The following is a 16,822-nucleotide window of genomic DNA, read 5'->3' as shown; positions in this document are numbered from 1 at the left end:
GTGTCACAAGCACAGTGTACACATACCAAAAAAGCCAAACAAATAAAAACCAGGGGCTAGGAGTGCAGCTCCGTTGGTAAAGTGCTTGGGTAGCCTGCGCAAGGCCTTGAGGTTGATCTCCTACAGTGTGGAAACAGGTGTAATAGCACAGACATCAGCAGGTAGAAGCAGAAGAGGGCCAAGGTCATCCACCTGTCTTTGAAAAAAAAAAGAAGGTGGATACCAGCTCAGATATGACCCCTGATGTTTGTCCTCCACACCTATACACATATAAATATATGTACCCTCACATACAAGAACATACACACGTATTCATATACACATACAAAAGCATAGTGGATTTTGCTTGGCATGATAGCTACAAAGGTCTAGAGACAGACAGGGCCTCAACAGATCCATCTGTCCGCTCTGGTTTCATAAGATCCCTAGATAGTGGTTTAATGGACTCTTTACTCTTGTCTTCCAGCTTCTCTGTGGACTCCTTAGGGGTTTTGCCAACAAATTTAAATTCCATGATCTCAGTACAACCCAAAAGGGGTTCGCTGACCTCAGCAGATAAGCCCACAACCGTCCAGGTGTTCTTTCGTGCCAAAAAGGAAGTGAAAATTGAGTTTCAACCTGTTCTACGCTGCCAGGTGAGAGAGCACACAGAAACAGGCTGACTCGCTGTGAGGACTGTCCGCATCCTGATGAAAAGAAGGGGTGAAGGGCGGATAGCCTGGGTGGCAACCAAAGACACTACACCAGAGGGCAGTCCCAACTAGCAGGCACAGGTAGGTCAGGACAGCAGCCTGAAGTCATCAGGAATATATATAATGTATGAAATACATGTATTAATATTACATATTTTATATTTAAAATGTGTTTTTTATATATGGGAGCCAAACAAGCCCCCACCCCTAACTGAGGACCTATTGACGGTTGATGGCTGCTCAGGGAAGGGAAGTCAGTTGTCTTTAAGGTCTGAGTCCTGGTGGCTGGCCATGCTCCGTGGATAGCCCACTCCCACATGCTTGTGAGCAGCACTAACGGAATCAAAGGGTTCTTTAAGATGGAGAGAATACGAAGTTGTGGAGTGGATATGAGGGGGTCTAGGAGAAGTTGGAGGGGGACGTGGTAGATGAATGCGGTTGAAATAAATTGTGGGCATGTAGGACATTCTCAAAAAACAGTTTTTAAAGCTTTTAAAATTCCATAATGTTCTAAAGTAAGCTTATAATTTTATGTTAGGGAAAATTCATAACTCTCCTTGGCTGAATGTGGCCCATGGACATACCAAAGGTCAGACACACCTCAGGGAGGGCATCAGTTGTGAAAGCAGGCAAGGGAATGCTAATGGGAATTCTATTGCTGTATCACTGACTAACATCTTCCCTAACCTTCTTCCCACTATAGATTATTGACCCCAGTCTCTCAGAAGGTGAAATTATTGCCAGCATCCCCATTAAGTTTTCTGTGAACGCAGTGTACTCCAAATTCACCATCACCCCCTCCTCTATGATCAACTTCGGGGCTTTGATCTGCGGGACCAGGAAAAGCAACACCTTCACCATAGAAAACCAAGGCATAACCGACTTCAGATATGCCCTCTACAGGCTGACAGGGGAGAGTCCGATCCATCAAAAGAAGGTGTAAGACAAGTTATTGGCTTGGTGCTTTATCCGCTACAAAGAGCTGTGACATACTTTACGTAACTCAATCCACCCATCCCCTTGCGTGAATGAAGACGCTCAGGTTTAGAACTGTCTCATGAAAAATTATGTGGGAAATCACCGGTAGGAGTTGGTTCTGAACCACATTTTCTGGTCAGATTTCATGCATTTTCTAGCTGCCATCACAAAAAGGATAAGTTTTAGATGAGCAATGTCAACTCTTTGGGGTGGGTGTTATGGTGCATCCCTGTATCCCAGCACTCAGAAAGTGGAGGCAGAAGGATGTGTAGTTCTGCATCATCTTTGACTTACTAGCAAGTTCTAGGCCAGCCTGAGCTACCTGAGACTCTTTCTCATGGATGGGGCAAAGTCTTCCATGGGAAGATACAGGATTTTATGTGTTGTCCTGGTGTTTCTGGTGTGCTAAAATACTGGTAAGCCATTGCCCTCTCTGCCATCCTGCAGGGCATTGACGGATGATTACAGACAGAAGAAAATTACACCAAAAGAAGGCTTAACTATGCCTTCACTATGGGGGGGTGGCAATGGGTACCCTGGATATATAGGCAAGAGAAAGCAGAATGGTGCCTTCACCCAGCAAGTGCCATTCCTGCCTTTGCCCTCTGACAACAGCTGGTTGCCACAGCTGCCTCACTAGTTCCAGCGGCAACACTCTCTTCTTCAACGTGTGTCTCTCGTCAGCAGAGCAGAAAACGACAGCTCTTGGGGGCACTTGGCTCCAACTGCTTTGTTGTTTTCCTCAGAAGCAAATTTTGAAGGTAGCTTTGACCAGCTCCCACGCTGCATGGTGACCAGCTCCCACACTGCATGGTGACCAGTTCCCATGCTGTGTGGTGACCAGTTCCTACACTGCATCGTGACCAGTAACTGCATTGACCTGGATTTTTCTTTCTTTTTTCCCCCCTACTTTCTGATGTTTTAGTAACAGACCTACTCCTCTTGCTGCTTTTGCTAGTTTTCTATTTTCTTCGGCTCTAATTTTTCTATACTGGCAAAGTTTGAACATATTAAGAAATTTGGGATTAAATTGCCTAAAATCGCTTTCTTCCAAGTTTGGTTTCAACCACCTCACAGTTTCTTTAGTATTGCTTTAGTAGTGCTTCTGGTGGCTATAATTTATATTTGATTTAAGTTATTTTTATTTGGGGGCTGGAAAGATGGCTCGGTAGTTAAGAGCACTTGCTGTTCTTGCAGAAGACGTGGGTTCAGTTCCCAGCACCCACATGATGGCTTACAACTGTATGTAACTCCAGTTCCAGATTCAAAATCTCTCCTGGCCTCCATGAGTGCCAGGCATACACATGGTACTCACACAGACATGCAAGCAAAACACTTGTGCACATAAATATTTTAAAATACTTTAATTAATTTATTTAGTATTTAGTTGTTTTCACTTTAGCTTGCATGAATTCAAAACACATGAGGGGGCTGAAGCTCAGATGTGTTTCTGTCATCAAACAAGTAAATGAATACATAAGATTTTCAAAATATTTAAGATTCATCTCAAATATAGCTACACACTCTAGGTACGGTAGTCTCTGGACAAACCAACAACTGGGTCCATTGGCTTCAAGTGATGTCAAGTTACCAAAACTTATACCTAGCTATTATTTATCCTGGCATATTATTTATACATGTCATGGCTATAAACACGAAAACTTGGAGACGCAATTCATCATTTCTTGTATACAATGACATCGGGTAAAGCTTTATATATATGACTAATTTCCAAAGTAGTGCTTCTCAGTGAACTCAAGCCCTTAAAACCTCGTTTCCTGTTCATGGTGCTGAGGTGTGAGCACAGGGCCTGTGTGTACAGGGCAAGCACCATACCACTGTCTGTGTGAGTACCATGTGAGCACCCACAGCCCATCTTTTATTTATTTCATTTTAGACAGCATCTTATGAAGTGGTTCAGGTTGACCTAGAACTTGCCTGTAGCCCGGGCAAGCTTCCAGTTTGCAAACCTCCTGCTTCAGCTTCCCAAGTAGCTGGAATTGGCGGGCCTGCACCCACCAGGCCTGCTGTTTGTCCACTTCCTTACTGTTGTATGTTTTCTTGTTGTTGTTGTTGTTTCTGTCATTAGCCTTCCCTCGCTGGAACCAAAGAGCTCAGATAGGAAATTTACAAGAGGAACGGGTGACTTGTGCCCCTAGTTTTGGAATTGTCAACCAGGATCAGCTGGGTCTGGGCTAGTGCACGCAGCAGAGAAAAAACTGTTCTTCTCAGACCAGGAAGCAAAAGAGAGGGAGAAGAAGGGGCTGGGGTCCTACAATCCCACAGAGGGAATATCAGTGCACTAAGGACATCCCAATAGTGTCTTCCTGGGGAACCAAGCCTTAACACGCGGACTTTGCTTGAAGTATTTTTCAAAATCCTTGTGATTTGTATTCCACAAGTGCCATCACCCGTGTCACTTCCTCACAGTTGCTCACTGAGGTCAAGGTGACACGGGGCCACTCTGGTACCTTCCTGGACAAAGGAAAGCCCTCTCCTACCCCCAGAGCCGAGAAAGGTAGTGTCTCCTGTCCCCATCCAAACCTGAGGCTGTACCCTTCTTCTCTGATCAGAGCCAGCCACGTCAGACACACGAGAACCCGGGAGAGTGAAAGCTTCTTCAAGTCTGGAGCTACTAAAGCAGCCAAGTTCTCGGACACGGTCCAGAAAGACCTAAACATAGCCAACCAGGTGAGTGCCCTCCTTCCTCGCAGAAACACAGCAAGGACACCTTCCAGTGTGCTCTTGTCACCAAACACTTCTCTAGTGTGACAGTTGTTTTTTAGTTTTGTGTCTGTGTGTGGACTTGTGCACACGAGTGCAGGTGCCGATGCACTCAGAGGAGGGTGTTAGATCCCTGGAGCTACACTTGCAGGTGTGGCTTAGTTAGGGTTTCATTGCTGTGAAGAGACACCATGACCACAGCAACTCTTGTAAAAGAAAACATTTAATCGTGCTTGCTTACAGTTCAGAGGTTTAGTTCATTGTCATCATGGCAGGAAGCATAGTGTCACGCAGGCAGACATGGTGCTGGAGAGGTAGCTGAGAGTTCTACATCTGGATCTACAGGTTCTGCACAGGAAGCAGGAAGACACAGTGAACCACTAGGCCTGGCTTGAGCTTCTGCAACCTCAAAGCCCACCCCCATTACATGCTTCCTTCAGCAAAGCCACACCTACTCCAACACCTCCAATAATGCCACTCCCTGTATGTCTTTGGGGACCATTTTTATTCAGAGCACCACAAGGCCTGACATTGATTCTGAGAACCAAACTCTGCAAGAGTAGTTCATGACCCTAACCACCAAATCTCTCCAGCCCCAGAATTTGGCTCTTCTGTGACAGGGATATAGAGTCGTATTGAAATCCTTACTTTTTGAGCTGAGGTGTGACATTTCATTTAAGTATTCTCTCCTGCTTTAAAACCTTCATTGAATCCCTGCTGTATTAAATACTTTACACATTTTTATATCAGGATTCATTTGTCACAGTTCACACAAAAACAACTGTGATAAAGATGCTAAAATATATAGCTCTTCACAGTTGATGGCTTCTGGGGGCAGGGTGAGGACTCAGTTTTCTCTAAGGACTGACCATTGGGAGTTTGACCATGCTCCAGTGAATATATGGACAAGGCAAATTAGATGTGGTGAAGTTTTTTTGGGGGGAGGGCACAAGGGTCGGAGGATTGACCTGGGAGGAATGGTAGTAAGCAAATGTGATCAGAATACGTTGTATGCAATTCTTAAATAATTAATAAAAATATTAGTTGGGGAAAAATAAAAAAGAAAGAAAACTTTTATGCATAAGTAGGTTCAAAAACTTAAACTATATAAAAAAGATTCATTTGTCTAGAGAAAACAGACATCTAGAAAGAAGTCCTTCTCTATCCCAATAGCTTACCTGGGAATTTCTAGGGCTCAGTAGAGCTCCTAGCACATGGCAGTAGATAGGAACTGAGTTAAATTCCTAGAAACTTCTGTGCAGAGCCATGAAGTCACACTTCACCACACTTGGGGCTCATCCTCCAGGTACCTGTATGGCATGTGCTCATTGAAGGTGCCAGCCTATCCTGTAAGAATTCAGGAACAGTATCCTGAAGAACCCAGAAGTGGAGTCTGAGCTTTGTCAGTCTAATGCATGCCCTGCTGCAGTAATACTATGGAACACATTCAAAGAGTTTTGAAAGCAGTGAAAGTGGGGTTGAGTAAGAAAAGTTTATCTCCAAGGGGAAGAGTGGTGGAATTTCGTTGAGAGTTGTCCCACACCAGTGCCCAGATCCTATGGATTCCAAGGATGTGCAGCAGGGCATTGGACACTGGCAGTCAGATTGCCTGCTCTCGGGTAGCTTTGTGAAACTGGATAAGAGTAGGGACGAGCCTGAGAACCAGGAGCTATCTGTGGTAGACTGCGCCGAGGTCATTCCCTGAGGTGGGGAGCACTGTGCACTGGTCAGCCTAGGGTAGGATTATGAGCACCTCCCAGCATCATGCGCTGGCATCACACCTGGCAGGGGTATCCTAGCATCTTCACCAGCATCTGTTGAGGTTCCTAGATCTATCAGGACTCCAGCTGCCAGAGTACGGATCCAGCGAGATGGGACCCTCACAGCTCAGGTGGTACCAAGCATCCCTCACACAGCAAAGAAGCAACAGCTGACATCTAGGCCCTTATCCTCTAGGACCCAAGAAGCTTCCCCAGGCAGTGGAGTCCTGCATGTGGATGGCCACCTCACACTGTAGTCCCAAACTCATTCTGCTCTGGGTTTCAGACCCCTGAAGACACTTGGGTCTCTGAGCTAAAGCACCACAGAACATCTCGAAATGCGAGGACGGAGTCTAGGCTACCTAAGACAGTCTTTCTCTCTCATGGGACGTTGTACTCCAAGTACTTGCTACAGTTATTTTGAGAACTACAAGCGGAAGGTGAAGGGCTGGGGTCTGCAGGGACATGTGGGGGCTTCTCTCATAATGACATTCTCCTTAGCACTAATTCTGTACTATATGCTATAGTATGTGCTCACAGGTATTCTCTCCTTTAACCCTCCAACAATCCATCATGCCAAACACATTTAGAGATCAACTGAGACTCAGAGATGCCGTTTTCCCAGCGTCAAAAAACATATATTGGGAATTGCGTTCAAATCCCAGATTGTCCATCTTAGCTGCTGTTCTGCTGCTATGAAGAGACACCATGACCAAGGCATCTTATAAAAGAAAGCGTTTAATTGAGAGGGTTGCTTGCAGTTTCAGAGGGTTAGTCCATGATAATCATGGCAGGAAACACAGTGGCAGATAGGCAGACATGGGTCACTGGAGCAGGAGCTGAGATCTTACATCCTAATCCACAGGCCAAAGGCAAAGAATCAGACTAGGCCTGGCATGGGCTTTTCTTTTAATAATTTATTTATTTTTATTTTATGTGCACTTTTATTTTGCCCGCATGTATGTCTGTGTGAGGGTGTTAGATCTTAGAGTTACAGACAGTTGTTAGCTGCCATGTGGGTGCTGGGAATTGAACCAGGGTCTTGTGGAAGAGCAGTTAATGCTCTTAACTGCTGAGTCATGTCTCCAGCCCTGGCTTGGTCTTTTGAAACCATAAAGCCTACCCCCAGTGCACACCTCCTCCAGTAAGGCCACACCTCCTAATCCTTCCCCAAAAAACGGTTCTACCAACTGGGGACCAAGCATTCCTTCAAATACATGGGCCCGTGGGGGCCGTTCTCATTGAGGCCCACAGTATCCTATTCCAAACCCATTGTCTCAACTGCTGCTCCGTTTTGCACCTCACCTGACCCACGTGGCTTTGAGATTCACCCATCTAGGTAAGTATTGTATAATGTACACATTATCTGTTTCCTTGAGACTGCTCAGAAGGAAGCCCTGAAAACCCATGCATCACGAGGACCCAGGGCCTCTGCCCCTGAAGGCAGAGAGACCCCACTGTTTCCCGTTTCATTACCTCGGCTCTTTGGAAAGTCTCAGGCTCTGTTACTCACTCTGCTTCCTTCCGCCCGGCCCTGCCCATCTTTGTTCTGCAGGCCCGCTTCTCCCATGGCATGTTCACTGTATACCCAGGATTTGGCTCTATCCCTTCTGGAGGACAGCAGATCATCACCGTGGAGTGTGTGGCTGACCCTGTGGGGAGGTGCGAAGAGTTTCTGGCCATTGATATCTCTGACCGAGACCCTAGAGAAAATCCTACCGGCATTCCTTACACCCTCCTTGCTGAAGCATGCCTGCCAGGTACTGCAATTCGGATTGGACAACACTCCTAAAAGACTAGCACTTGCCAGTCCCTCCTCCTCCTCCAGGAAAATCCCTCTAAAGATGTCCCGCAGACAAGGCTAAACTGTTTTCTATGAAAACTTAGACCCTCTTCCGGGGTCTTCAGCCATATTTGTTGTTAGAGCCTTGGCACGTATAGAAGAGGATCTGCTTCTCCAGATGCTTAGCCTTTGGGGGTCTGTCACTGGGTTCCCAGATGAGTGGTGCTCTTTGAGAAACGAGCTGGCACGGGATGTGCCACCCTCAGGCCATTCCTTGTGGACAGCACATTCACAGAGCAATGCGTAGTAACTGAACATGCAAGAGCCCAGGGAAAGCTTTGGCTCTAAGCTCCCCAGAGCCTCAAACCAGAGTATACCAACTCTCTCCTCCCTCTTAAAAGTCCATCCAAGACCTTGGTTCTCACCATTGCTTGCCAATAGAAGAAAAAGGCTAATTGAGATGTGTCAATCAGAAGGGACAAATGAGGAAGCCAACAGACTTTGTCCCGTCACCTCCCAGTGTGTGGTATATTTGAAATGCAAGGGATAGAACCCAAGGCCTTCTGTATGCTAGGCGAGTACGCTGTCATTAAGCTGTAACCCTAGCCTGTGATTCTCCTTTGTCAGAATCCAAATATCCTGAGCACAATCCACAGGATCCACGTAGTAGAAAAGAATAGACTCCTGATAGCTGTCCTATGAGCTTCACAAAGGAGATACATTCACTCACATTCGCTGGGTGCGGGGGGAAACTAAACATAATATTTTAAAGTTTTTAATCCAGATTAGCATGCCAAGGAGCAGAGGGCCAGGATTCTGGCAGCCAGCCGGTCTCACGTTCCTCCTCCATTCCCTAGCCTTTGTGACTGACAACAGCGTCTTGATATTTGAGGAACACCAGATCTGCACCAGCCCCAACCTGTACCACATCCTCCAGACCATACAGAGTGGCGGGTTGTATGTAGAGGACGAAAACAAGTTCATCTTCTGCAATGTGCTGGTGGGTTATCAGGCCAAGGCTCGCTTCAAGATCAGCAATATGGGAAAGATCGCCTGCGACATCAACATCATAGTCAAGCCCATCTCCAACAAGGTAGGAGGCGCCCTGTGGCCTGGCCCTCTTTGATTGGCATAAAGCCACTAAAGGAACCCTGGAAAGGCCCTGCTCTGGAGCGCCTGCACCTAGATAGAAACCATCAGGCTCTCAAGTCCTGTTAGAAGTTCTGCGAGGTCACAAGACCACTTCCCTTAGGCCAGGGACTATATATGTATGTGTGTGTCCTGTGCATACCTTTGTACTAAATTGGTACATACTAATGGGCAACTCATGTGTCTGCCCACTTGAACTCACTGTGTAACTGATAGGTACAAGCACTGGAAGAGAAGCCAAAGATGGCCACCAACTTCAGGCAGGTGAGCCTCCAATCTCCCATTATTCTGGTCAGGGAGACTTGGAGCTTTGGAGGTCTGTAGTATCAGGCTACAGGTGTCGGGTGGAATAGAGAATGTGAACTGAGGCCCTCCTGTGTGGCAGGCGTTCTGCTAGCTGATTGCCTATTTATTGCTTTCTTTCAGGTCTACATCTCTTTCAGACTTGGTTTTTATCCCTATTTTACAGCTAGGGGAACTAACTAAGGCTCAGAAAAGCTCAGTTCTTCCTCTATTCCATGTCCTGGGACTATACAGCTAGGATTCATATTAAATAATAAACCCCACTTCAGAGGTCTGCTAAACTTAAAACCATTCTCTCTCTCTCTCTCTCTCTCTCTCTCTCTCTCTCTCTCTCTCTCTCTCTCTCTCTCTGGGACAAATTATACTAAAGCCATTTTCTTTGTGGTAGAAAAAACCCTCGAAGATAGCACAAGAAAGGACTGAATCAACAGGTTGCTTTTATCCCGAATTTTCAGTGTATGCTTCAAATACTTCATACCTTTATCAGAACAATGTGCTGTCTGGACCTGTGTGGTTCTTATGCCCCAGACCTCACACTGTTCATGGCTGATGCAGGTGGAGGAGGTCCCCAAGGTTGTCCTCAGATGAAAGCTGTGTGCATCTCTAAAAGACTGTCACCTGAGAGAGTTAGGAGACCATGTAATCCCTCATCACCACCTTGGGACACTGGCGACCTCCAGTCTTTGTTTCCTAATGATACTGTAGAGCACCGAGGAGTTACTCACTCCTCATTCTGCAGGAAAAGTACAAAAAGTTGGGAAGCCTGACTTCCAAAGGGACAAGTTTTATGATGGTGGACTTGGACATCTCCTCCTCTCCAGTTTGAGACGTAAAGGGAATCCCTTTGAAAAAGCAGTGAAACTTTACCGCGCTTTGTCCAAAGAACAAGTGGGGAAGGCTGCACTGTTTCTGCCCAGTGCTCATGAGAATGAAAAGTCCTTTCAGAGCCACGCTGGGAGTCCGTCCAGCTCAAAGTCACTCATTGGGCAGGACACAGGGCGAATGCTAAAGGAGGGCACTCTAGTCATGGCGATTGAAGTAACAAGGCAGAGAAACCCATTTGGCTTAGCCAAATGACACAGGGATCACATCAGTGTATCAGAGACCTCAGACCCAGATCAAAAGACATTATAAAACCAGCACCTTCAGCCAGCTTCCAACTCAGCTCCACATTAACTATATTAATTTAGTTGGTTAGGGGCAACATGGGGTGATGGTGAGAACATTTGGCTGACTGGCTTGGTCTGTCTATTTGAGTCAGAGTTCATGTTCTGGTCACATGCAGCCAGATGTTGCTTAGGGGTAAGTCCCCAGACTCTGGACCACTCCATCCAGGGCCCATGACTCTGAAGGTAATTGAGCTTGTCTAGCACAATCTTGGAGAAGGGGACGTTCACAGCAGGGCAGAGAGATGAGCAGTAAGCCACAGTAGAAATGCAAAGCAGCTAAGCCCATCTGGTGCTGCTCCCCTTCACAGGCAGCCGCCCGCATCACTGATATCTTCGACGTGGAGCCCAGCAAGATGTGTATTGGGAGTCGCTCGCACGCCTTCGTCACAGTGCTGTTCACGCCACAGACCATGCAGACCTACCAGTGCATCTTCGAGGCTACTCTGGATGGCTTGCCCAGGTACCAGCTAGCCCCTCTGCGTGGCTTTGGAATAAAGTGTTGCTGCCAGGTTGGTCTCAGCCCGCCTTGCTCTTCCTGTCCCCTGCAGCAACCTGGCCAGGAGCCGAGGTCTGGTGTTTGATATCGTTGGCGAGGGGACCCTCCCTCGAGTGACTGTCATCCGACCCACTCTATATAACCAACATGGAAACCCCTTGCTCCTGTTTAAGAGGCTTCTGCTGGGCCATTCAGAGAAACTGCCTCTCATCCTTAAGAACAATGGCACCATCCCTGCCCAGGTAACCGCTGAGGGTGACGTGGGGTGACATGTTAGCCAGACCATGTTGCTTTATCTTGTCTTGCAGCTTCTTAAGTTTCAGGCCCATGGCAGGAAAGAACCGTATGGCGTCCCCACCCTACATGATTCTCATGGCGGGACTTTATAAATGCTCTACAGTAGTGGTTCTCACCCGTCCTGATGCTGCGACCCTTTAATACAGTTCCTCTTGTTGTGGTGACCCCAACCACAAATTATTTTCTTTTTTAAGATTTATGTACTAATATATATGAGTGTGCTGTCTTTCTATACATAAACAGAACAGAAGAGGGCATCAGATTCCACTGGAGATGGTTCTCAGCCACCCTGTGGTTGCCAGGAATTGAACTCGGGACCTTTGAAAGAACAGCCAATGCTCTTAACCAGTGAGCCATCTCTCCAGCCCCATAACATTATTTCCATTGATACTTCATAACTGTAATTTTGCAGCTGTTATGAATCATAATGAATATTTCTGGTGGTCTTAAGCAACCCCTGTGAAAGGGTTGTTTGACCTCCAAAGAGGCCACAACCCACAGGTTGAAAAAAATGCTATTCTACAGTCTTGTTCACGGAAGTCCTGCCACCCACTAAGTTTTCTTTTAATATTTCATAGAATTTTTGTATATTCAGTTCATATGTAAGCTTAAGAATCATTTTGTAATGTTCCTTTTTAAAAAAATCTCCTTATGAGGAGCTGCAGAGATGGCTTAATGGTTAAGAGCACTGGTTGCTCTTACAGAGGACCTACATTTGGTTCCCAGCACCCTCTTCTAAACGCCACAGGCACCAAGCATACATATGGTGTGCAGACATACATATAGTCCAAACATCCACATACATATAATAAAATACATCCAAAACAGTTCAATCTCATGGGAATCAAAATGGAAATCTTTGGATTATCTGGGAGAATTCCTGGTTTTAGAGTTAACTGTCCACCAGGGGCAACATTTAGGATTTCTGTCCATTCGTTAGACCTTGATCTCTGTATTTCTAAAATGTAAGTTCCTCCATGTGGTTTCTCCTTTCTACATTCATTCATTATGTTGTGCACACATGAGAATGTGGAGCCAGAGGATAACCGCAGGCATCAGGTCTCTCCTTCTACCCTGTGGGCTCTGGGATCCGATTCTGATTGTTAGACTCAACAGCAAGCGTCTTTTACCCACTGAGCCTTCTCAGTGCCCCTCCCCCCATTTTGTTTCTTATTAGGTTTATTTATAAATATATAATCTCTTGTTGCAGTGCAGTGGCTCTGTTTCTTCCTCCTTTAGGCCACTTTATTTTTTTATAGTCAGTATGGCTGTCTTCTAAAAAAAAAAGTCAGATTTCTTACACCTAAAATCAATGCCTGGCTTCAGCCCTGCCTGCTTTCCAATGGACCAGAAACCACTTGTTTTCCTGAAGTTGGTCATATTTCCACCTTGGTTTTCCTACGATCTTGCTAGGATGTTTACCATGACTCTAGAAAATGCATAGTACCTAGGAGACGCTAGCTTCTAGGAAATCATAGTTATAGAATACTTCATAGAATTATGGGTATTCCAGCACGGAGGAGGAGAAGCGGGCCTCAGGTCTCACCTCGAGCCGAGGAGCTGTCTACATTTAACTGCAGCTGGGCCATGGAAGTCAGTTTTCTCCAATGGAGTAACACTCAGGGAAGGCCCTACACCCAGGGTAATCAGCTAACACAAACTAGACTATTGGTTTCTAAAAATAGAGAGAGAATATGAAGTTGAGGGACAAGAAGGACAATTTGGGAGGAGTTGTAGGAGGGGGTGAATGCAATCAAAATAGATGATGTGACATTCTCAAAGAATAAGTGAAAGTACTGTTTTTTTTAAAAAAAAATTGAGGCTAGATATGGTGGAACATAACTTTAACCCTAGCACAGAGTTGGGAAGCAGACAGGTCTCTGAGTCTGAAGAGAGCCTGGTCTACATAGCGGGTTTCAGGTCAGCCAAGGCTACATAGTAAGACCTCTGAAGCAAAACAAAATAGAAATAGAAAAAACAGTTCGAGATGGCAATTTTTAACTACAGTAATGTACATAGATTTGAATAAAATTGTGCCCCCCCAAAAAGAAAAAAGAATTATGGGTATTTATTTCCATTTCATTAGTTTGGAATATATCTTCAGCCGTCTGTCTGTGTAACAGACTCATTGGCAACCCACTTTGGCACTGTGTAGTCTGGAAGGTCACTTATGACCTTTGGGCCTCCAGTTCCTACTCAGATGCTAAAGGATGACCCTGACTGAATACCCACTTTTCCTATCCAGGTCTAATGTTTATTACATAGATCTCTTAAGACTCTCAAAACCATGAATGCTGGAGCTAGGGATGTGGTTCAATAGGTAAAGCTTTTGATGCACATATATATAAGGAACAGGCTACAGATCCCCAGAACCCACATAAAAGCAGGACAAGGAGTGGCAGTCACCTGTAATCCCAACACTCAAGAGGCAGAGCCTGAAGATCCCCGGGACAGACTGACTAGCTAGACTGCTAGACTCGCCTGACTCAGTGAGCTCTGGGTTCAACAAGAAACCCTGCTTCTATACAAAGAGGAGAACAATTGAGGAAGGCACACTGTCAACTCCAGGCCTCCATACACATGCACATCCACACACGCACACACATGTGCACCCACACACACATGTCATTCACACATATTCATGCAATGAAAGAGAACATAAAAAGTGAATACTACATACAATGACTTCGGAGGTTCTTGCCCCCAAATACAGCACAGTATCACAACCCAGACTCAGAATTCACGAGCAGCCTGTAAGCCCAACCACTCAACCAGGCTTTCCTCCTGCCAGCTCCATGTGGACCTGCGAGACCAACTAGGAGTCTTCTCTCTCAAAGGAAGACCCACCACCTCCTACATCTACATCATAGAGGAAAACATACCGAATGAAAAAGGCGAGTAGTGGGTGCCTCAGAAGGGTGACGGCTCTCAGAAGCTGGTTTGCCAGGTCCTCTCAGGACCAGGTCACAGCTGGTGCTCGGTCACATCACCAGTAGCCCAGTGTCCTAAAAGGGGATGCTTTTCTTCTAGCCATAGTCTTCCTGGAGATGCATCCTAAACTGCTTCCGAATGGTAGCTTCTGTCTTCTGTTTACAGTCAAAAAAGCCCACACAGCCTCCCTGGTTGTTTCTCCTGGAGACACGGCTGAATTCGATGTCTTTTTCCACTCCAAGAAGATTGGGAGAATGACAGGCACCATCCACCTGTCGGTGATCAACAACCAGTATGAGGAGACCATGATTTACCTGGTGGGAGAAGGCTACGAGGATGACATCACCTTGGACAACATCCATGGGCTGACGGGTTCCGCTATCCTGGAGGGCCCGGATATGTTTGAGGTCATAGAGATCGCTGGGGAAAGTGCCATGGAGGACTTGGTGGCAGGTGGGAGACGCAGAAGTGAGGTCTTGGGGTGGGAATTCTGAAGCTGAGTTTACAATTCACTTTAAAGGAGTCAGCCATACTGTCAAATGATTTTTGGTAATGATTGTGATGTGAAATGTTCCCCGTGCAGAGTCCGTCCCTAAGTGGAAGGTTCAGTGGTTTAGAGACCACGTGTCTTAAGCTTTAACACGCACATGATCACCCAGGAATCAGATTCAAAAGTGGATGATGACCCTGGAGGGCAGGGCAGGTCTGTTAAGATCCTGGGAGACGTGACGTTGTCGGCTGCTGGCCTGCTCATCAAGCAGCCCGCAGGAGCTTATCATAGTCCTGGAATGTACAACCTGGGGGTGAAATCAGAACTCTTTCTGGAACTGGTGTTTCCCTCCTGTTTGAAGCTGTGCAGTGGCATCGCTCTAGTCAGGATCTAACAGAAGCTGGCAGTAATCCAGGTCTAGAAATCAGATTCCATACCTTTATGGGATTCTCAGGCTTAGCAATAGAGGTATTCCAGAGAAAACTAAGTTCCAGATAAACAATCAATAGCTTTTAGTATATATATGTCCCCAAAGTATTGCATAGGACATGTTTATCATAAAGAATTGCTCATTGTTTATTTCTAATTCAAATTTAATTGAGAATCCTATATTTTATCTAACAATCTAATATTTCATTGTATTTTCCCACCAAACAAATGACATTAGGATCTTTATTTTCTCTTAAACAAATAGAAGAGCCAAGGTAGGTGGATAGGTAGAACGGATGGATGGATGGATGGATGGATGGATGGATGGATGGATGGATGGATGGTTAAATTGATCAATCCCTGGGAGGCAGGTATTTCTACCCAGGGATCCAAAGTTTTTCATGTATAGCCATCCAAAGAGGAAAGGGTAACTGTGACTGAGATACAGTCTCTATCCAGATAGGCCTCCCTTACAAAGCAAGTTCTTCAAGGCCACAGGGAGGACTCACCAGCCTTCTGCTCTGCCCCCTAGCTGCCCTGTTGGATCACATCCAGTTTGGGTACTGCCACATTGGGAACAGCTACAACGTGAGCTTCACCATCACCAACCACAGCCAAGGGACTGTGGTTCGCTTCGAGTGGCCCCTTTTAGCTACACTGTCTTTCTCCCCACAGGTAAGCAGAAGTCACTCACTGGGTTCCAGACTCCCTCTGGCCTAAGCCAACCCCCGTGTGATGGTCATCCCATCCTTGTGAGTGCATGGAATGGGACGCATGCATCTTGAACTTAGAAACTGCCCAGTAACCACCCCACACTCAGACCCAGTGCTTGAGGACACTGCTGGGGCCCCGTGGTCTAAGAGGAGATTAACAAATCCTGCTGTGGGGAAGAACTTAAGGAAATCTCTGGAAGCCTGGATAAATGACTACCGGCCCTAGTTTCCTATTCCAGAGTGTAGCCCTGTGTCCCTCTGAGTATGGCCTTCAGAAGTGGCCTCAGCAAGACAAGAATGCTGCCTCATATCTGCAAATCCTATCACATAGGAAGCTCAGGCAGAAATACTCCAAGTTCAAGACCAACCTGAGCTACATAGTGAGTTCCAAGCCAGCCTAGGCTCCTGATAGATTCCAACACCATCTCAGCCCAAATCCACCCCTACAGAAAACTAATCACACACTGTATCCCTTATCCAGTTCCAAGGCCTTACCAAATTCATGCAGTCTTTCTTATCCACATTTGGCCTATGAGGATGCAGAGAGCATAATGGATGTAATAATCTAAGTGGCCAAGGACAGAGCTAGGCCTCCAGCAGCTCACTTACACTGTGCGCTCCTGTATGTGCAGAGAGCACCCAAGCATATAGCTTAAGCAATCCAAAGCTTAATCAGTCTTTGCTGTCCAGAGGCCGGAGAATGTCTTCCCTGTCAGAGGACTGTCATGTGTATGGTATGCATGTAGGTGGTGTTGGTTTGTATGTCTTTATCTACAATAAATCACAAATCCATTTATTCTACCAAATGGGATCTCCTTTACATCCAGTGTATTTGAGCAACTTAAAGCGTTTTCATGCCAGGGCTCCTTCATACTCTTAAACATTATTAAGAACTCTCAAAGAGGGGC

The 16,822-nt window shown here is 46.1% G+C and overlaps 1 protein-coding gene across 1 annotated transcript in view; it reads left to right on the top strand.

Annotated features, from left to right (window-relative positions):
• The window catches only part of Hydin (HYDIN axonemal central pair apparatus protein), a 294,282-nt gene that overhangs the window by 235,182 nt on the left and 42,278 nt on the right, over positions 1-16,822 (top strand). The window contains exons 55-64 of the mRNA XM_075977335.1: positions 467-635; positions 1,396-1,631; positions 4,244-4,361; positions 7,710-7,914; positions 8,795-9,030; positions 10,867-11,018; positions 11,107-11,296; positions 14,143-14,245; positions 14,448-14,735; positions 15,734-15,876. Of these exons, the coding sequence (XP_075833450.1) occupies positions 467-635; positions 1,396-1,631; positions 4,244-4,361; positions 7,710-7,914; positions 8,795-9,030; positions 10,867-11,018; positions 11,107-11,296; positions 14,143-14,245; positions 14,448-14,735; positions 15,734-15,876 (1,840 nt within the window). The remainder of the gene's footprint in view (positions 1-466; positions 636-1,395; positions 1,632-4,243; positions 4,362-7,709; positions 7,915-8,794; positions 9,031-10,866; positions 11,019-11,106; positions 11,297-14,142; positions 14,246-14,447; positions 14,736-15,733; positions 15,877-16,822) is intronic.

The sequence above is a fragment of the Microtus pennsylvanicus genome, chromosome 6, assembly GCF_037038515.1.
Source record: "Microtus pennsylvanicus isolate mMicPen1 chromosome 6, mMicPen1.hap1, whole genome shotgun sequence".
Lineage (NCBI taxonomy): Eukaryota > Metazoa > Chordata > Mammalia > Rodentia > Cricetidae > Microtus > Microtus pennsylvanicus.
The sequence above is the reverse complement of the archived record's forward strand: the minus strand, read 5'-3'. Positions and strand labels throughout refer to the sequence as shown.